Genomic DNA, 4,363 nt, shown 5'->3' with positions numbered 1-4,363 from the left:
CTGAGCCCCAGGCCCTGGCCCAGCAGATCCTGTCCCTCCCGGCTGGCTCAGGGCTGTTTGGGGGGCACTGGGATGGGAGGGGGAGGAACAACAAAGGCCCAAAACTGGGCAACCCCTGCCAGGCTCCTGAGGGAGGGGCGAGGCAGAAACCAAGTGCAGAACCTGCCAGGAAAGTGTCTTGTGGTGGCCTGAGTGGCAGAGGCAGCTGCCAGAGGCAAGGGGACAAAGGCCTGGGTGCCTTTGGGCCTTGCAGCCCTGCCAGAGCCCTTGGCCATCTCTCCTGCAGGCTGTCCTGCCCTGGCCCTGCTGCTGCTCTGGCCTTGCAGGCTGCACACACCCCTCCTGCTTTCCCACCCCCTCCCAGCAGCATTTCTAGACCCTCCCTGATGTCTCTGCACCAGCTCTGCCTGTTCCCTGGAACACAAAGCCATGGGCTGATCCTGACTCCCTCTGGGTGACCTCTTGCACCACAAGGGTCCCCACTGAGTGACATTTCTTTTTCCTCACCTTCAGTCTGAACCTTCCATGCTACTCTTTGTGGAGACTTCATTCTATTTCCAATACAGAGAAAAGCTCCATCCTGTCAGATCTCCTCTAGACCCTCTCCAGTTCTTCCTCATTCCTCCACAATGGGGAACCTCACAGACAGACAGAGCAGTCCAGATGTGGTGACCCCAGGGCTGAGTCCAGGGGGGTGACAACTCCCTTGTCTGGGTGCCCACACTCCCCCTAAGGCAGCCTCATGTACAGTTGGCCTTAAATCAAGGGGCCATTCTGATTCTTTGTAATGTCACGGAATCAAGTGGCACCGTGACACTGCAGGGCCTCATGGAACCAAAGGAATGCAGGGACACTGTGGAACCTCATGGAACCAAGGGACCATTGTGACATGCGGGGTCTCTTTGGAACAAAAGGAACCCTGAGACATTTCAGACCCTCCTGGAACCAAGGGGCCACTGTGCCTGCCCAGAACTCCATGGGATCAAGCAGAGCCGCTGCCTCCCCCCGCCGCCGCACGGACCGGAGTCGCCGGCTCTGCCCCGCTTGGACACCTCTGGAGTCAGCATGTTCTTGGGCAGCACAACTGATCTCAGACCAGAGAGTTTCCCACATTTTGCTTTGCTCTCTCTTTCTCCTGGTTTAATTTTTGTTCTTTGTTCATTCAGAGGGAAAAGGGGGAAGGGAGGCACGTGTTGATCCCTGGTTTTATCTGTTTACAAAAGGGAGTGGGGTCTGAGAGGAAAGAGGAGGCAATTTCTCTCTCTGCTGTTGCTTTGGACTGTTCTGTTGGTATTGCTGGTTTTGCTGCTATATTTCTTGTCAGGCAACTCTTATTTTTTCACTTATACCTCCTTATATTTTGTCTCCCTGTAGTGGTGGGGAATAAAAGGGGAGTGAATTCATTTTATTGGAGTTCCCACCTCAATATGTGTTTTTAAACCAGGACAGGTTGCTCAATGGCTCCCTGAAATTTGGAATCATCCACAAAGGACTTGAAAATACATTTTGTCCCTTTGTACAGAGAGATAATAAAGATGTTCTACAGTTGGGTTCAAGGGCTGGTCACTGAGGGATTTCACCAGGAAGTTGCTGCCAAGAGGACTTTGTACCATGGATTTTATTTGACACTCTTCATTCACCAACTTCCCACCCACCACATCTTCCACTTCTTCAGTCCAGCTCTCACCAATCTGGCCAAAAAGAGACCACAGGAGACTATGTCAAGGGCCTTGATAAAGTCTGGGCACAAAACATCCCCTTCTTTTCCCTCCCACAGGGTTTCTGCAATCCCTGCCTTATCCTTCCCATGCCTGGCAATGGCTGCAGGAGGACTTGCCCTATCCCCTTCCCTGATGAACCTGAGCAGTCTGGAACTCTGCCAACCCTCCTTGCTGCCCTGTTTGCAGACTGGTTCCATGTCTGCCTTTGCCAAGGCCCCAGGAAGCTCTGGGATGGCTCTGGACTTTCTAAGGGTTTGGGAGAGGTCTCCCAGTGACACTGCCCAGCCTTCTCAGTATCCCTGACACCAAAACCATTTCCAATATGCCACACTTCCAGAGGAGTGCCCAGGACACAACACAGGTTGTTCTGGTGGTTCTGGAGAATGAGAAGGGATTTCTCCCAGAAGGCCAACCCATCCAATTGGATTTGAGTGCAGCTGAAAGGTTTCCTCAGCATTTTCCCTGGTGCCTCCCTGCCCTGAAGGTTTCTGGCCAGCAGGCTGGAGCTGAGGGGGTTGGGCAGGTGCCTGAGGAGGGGGTAGAACAAGGGCTGTGTCCAACTGTGCCAGGAGGGCTGTGCTGGGCAAGGATGAGGAGGCTGCAGAAAACAGTGGCACTGGGGAGGTGAGAGGAGCAGCTGGAGAGACCTTGTGCCTGCCCACGCTGGGCAGGAGCTGCCCCAGGATGGCAGCTCTGAAGCACTCACAGGATGTCCCTGTGAACAGGAGGGGAAGACTGGATCTGAAAATGGAACCTGGAAAGCAGAGCAGGAGTGTCATGGTGTCACTGCAGGAGAGTTCCAGCCCTGGAGCAAGGTCCCAGAAGAAGTGACCCAGTACATGCCCTGCTCTCAGAAGATCCCACAGAATCCTGGAGATGCTGTGAGGGAGCCCAGCTCTGCTTCACAAATTCCCAGGGCCTGTCCCTGCCTGTGCTCCAAGGGCTTCCAGCCCACAGGACTGTGCTCAGAGAGCACTCAGGCCTTACAGCGAGAAAGGGGCTCAGGAGGACAGTGTGGAAGGGGCAAGAGAGCAGCTCTGCAAAGACCAAGCCCTGCTGCTCCCTGGCAGTGCTGCTGGGCTGGGATTATTGTCCCCTTCCTGTTTGCAAATACCCCCTGTCCTGCAGTGTGCTGTCCTTTAGGAACAGCTAAGAAGAAGGGTCTTGGACAAAGAAGGCACTGCAGGGTCCTTTATTGTGTTTAAATAGTTAGAGTACAATTCATCATTTTTACATGTCTGGGTCAAATTCAACGGGTAGACACTAAGTTAGAAGGCAGATGCATAATTATATTTCATTGTACAGAAAATTATTGGAACAAGAACCCAATGACCTCCATGAAAAACCTGAGCAGGAAGGTTGGGTCATTAAGGAATCCCATTCTGAATGCTACACACCAGAACATAGGCACTTTATTGCTCCTGAAAAGCATCCTGAAAAGCTCCTGAAAAATCATCATTTTTCTCAGGGCATCCTTGAGCTCCTGGTTCCTGAGGCTATAGATGAAGGGGTTCAGTGCTGGAGGCACCACTGAATACAGAACTGACAAAGCCAGATCCAGGGATGGGGAGGAGATGGAGGGAGGCTTCAGGTAGGCAAAGGTGCCAGTGCTGAGGAACAGGGAGACCACAGCCAGGTGAGGGAGGCAGGTGGAAAAGGCTTTGTGCTGTCCCTGCTGCGAGGGGATCCTCAGAACAGCCCTGAAGATCTGCACATAGGACAACACAATGAAAATGAAACAACCAAACACTAAACAGGCAGTAATCAGTAAAACACCAAGTTCCCTGATGTAGGATTTGGAGCAGAAGAGTTTAAGAATCTGAGGAACCTCACAGAAGAACTGGCCCAGGGCATTGCCCTGGCACAGGGGCAGGGAAAATGTATTGTCTGTGTGCAGCAGAGAATAGAGAAAGCCAGTGGCCCAGGCAGCTGCTGCCATGTGGGCACAAGCTCTGCTGCCCAGGAGGGTCCCGTAGTGCAGGGGTTTGCAGATGGCAATGTAGCGGTCGTAGCACATGATGGTGAGGAGGAAAAACTCTACGGTGATGAGAAACATAAAGGAAAAGAGCTGTGCAGCACATCCCATGTAGGAGATGGTTGTGGTGTTACGGAGGGAATTGTGCATGGCTTTGGGGACAGTGGTGCAGATGCAGCCCAGGTCTGTGAGGGAGAGGTTGAGCAGGAAGAAGCCCATGGGGGTGTGCAGGTGGGGGTCACAGGCTACGGCGCTGAGGATGAGGCCGTTGGCCAGGAGGGCAGCCAGGGAGATGGCCAGGAAGAGCCAGAAGTGCAGGAGCTGCAGCTCCCGCCTGTCTGAGAATGCCAGGAGGAGGAACTGGGTGAGGGAGCTGCTGTTGGACATTTGTTATTTCTTAGCATAGGTCCTATCAAAAAAAGGAAAGGACAGGGAACAGTTGAGACAGACCTCTGTGAAAAAGCCACTCAATTTCTAAAAGAAATCAATGTGTCAAATGTCACCAAATTCACTGTCAAGGAGTCTGTTTTACTCTGCTGTGGTGTGACATATAACTTTTTTGGTAGAGCTCTCAGACACACAAGGAATGTCAGTTGTAACACATCTTGAATAGAAAAGTTCCCTCTCTACACCCATGATTCAGAAGAGCTGGGGCTGCAGAGCAGAA

The 4,363-nt window shown here is 52.5% G+C and overlaps 1 protein-coding gene across 1 annotated transcript; it reads right to left on the bottom strand.

The window, feature by feature from the left end:
* Positions 1-2,423: 2,423 nt before the first annotated feature.
* Positions 2,424-4,083, bottom strand: LOC108640435 (olfactory receptor 14J1-like). The gene is made up of 2 exons (XM_029962203.1): positions 3,119-4,083; positions 2,424-2,475 (listed from the first exon to the last, which is right to left on the bottom strand). Exons 1-2 carry the CDS (start codon positions 4,081-4,083, stop codon positions 2,424-2,426), a joined length of 1,017 nt encoding a protein of 338 aa, XP_029818063.1.
* Positions 4,084-4,363: the final 280 nt, after the last annotated feature.

The sequence above is a fragment of the Manacus vitellinus genome, unplaced genomic scaffold (genome assembly GCF_001715985.3).
Source record: "Manacus vitellinus isolate BGI_N305 unplaced genomic scaffold, ASM171598v3 ctg7180002428236_pilon, whole genome shotgun sequence".
In the NCBI taxonomy this organism is placed as follows: domain Eukaryota; kingdom Metazoa; phylum Chordata; class Aves; order Passeriformes; family Pipridae; genus Manacus; species Manacus vitellinus.
Note: the sequence above shows the minus strand (reverse complement) of the source record. Positions and strands in the feature narration are given on the sequence as shown.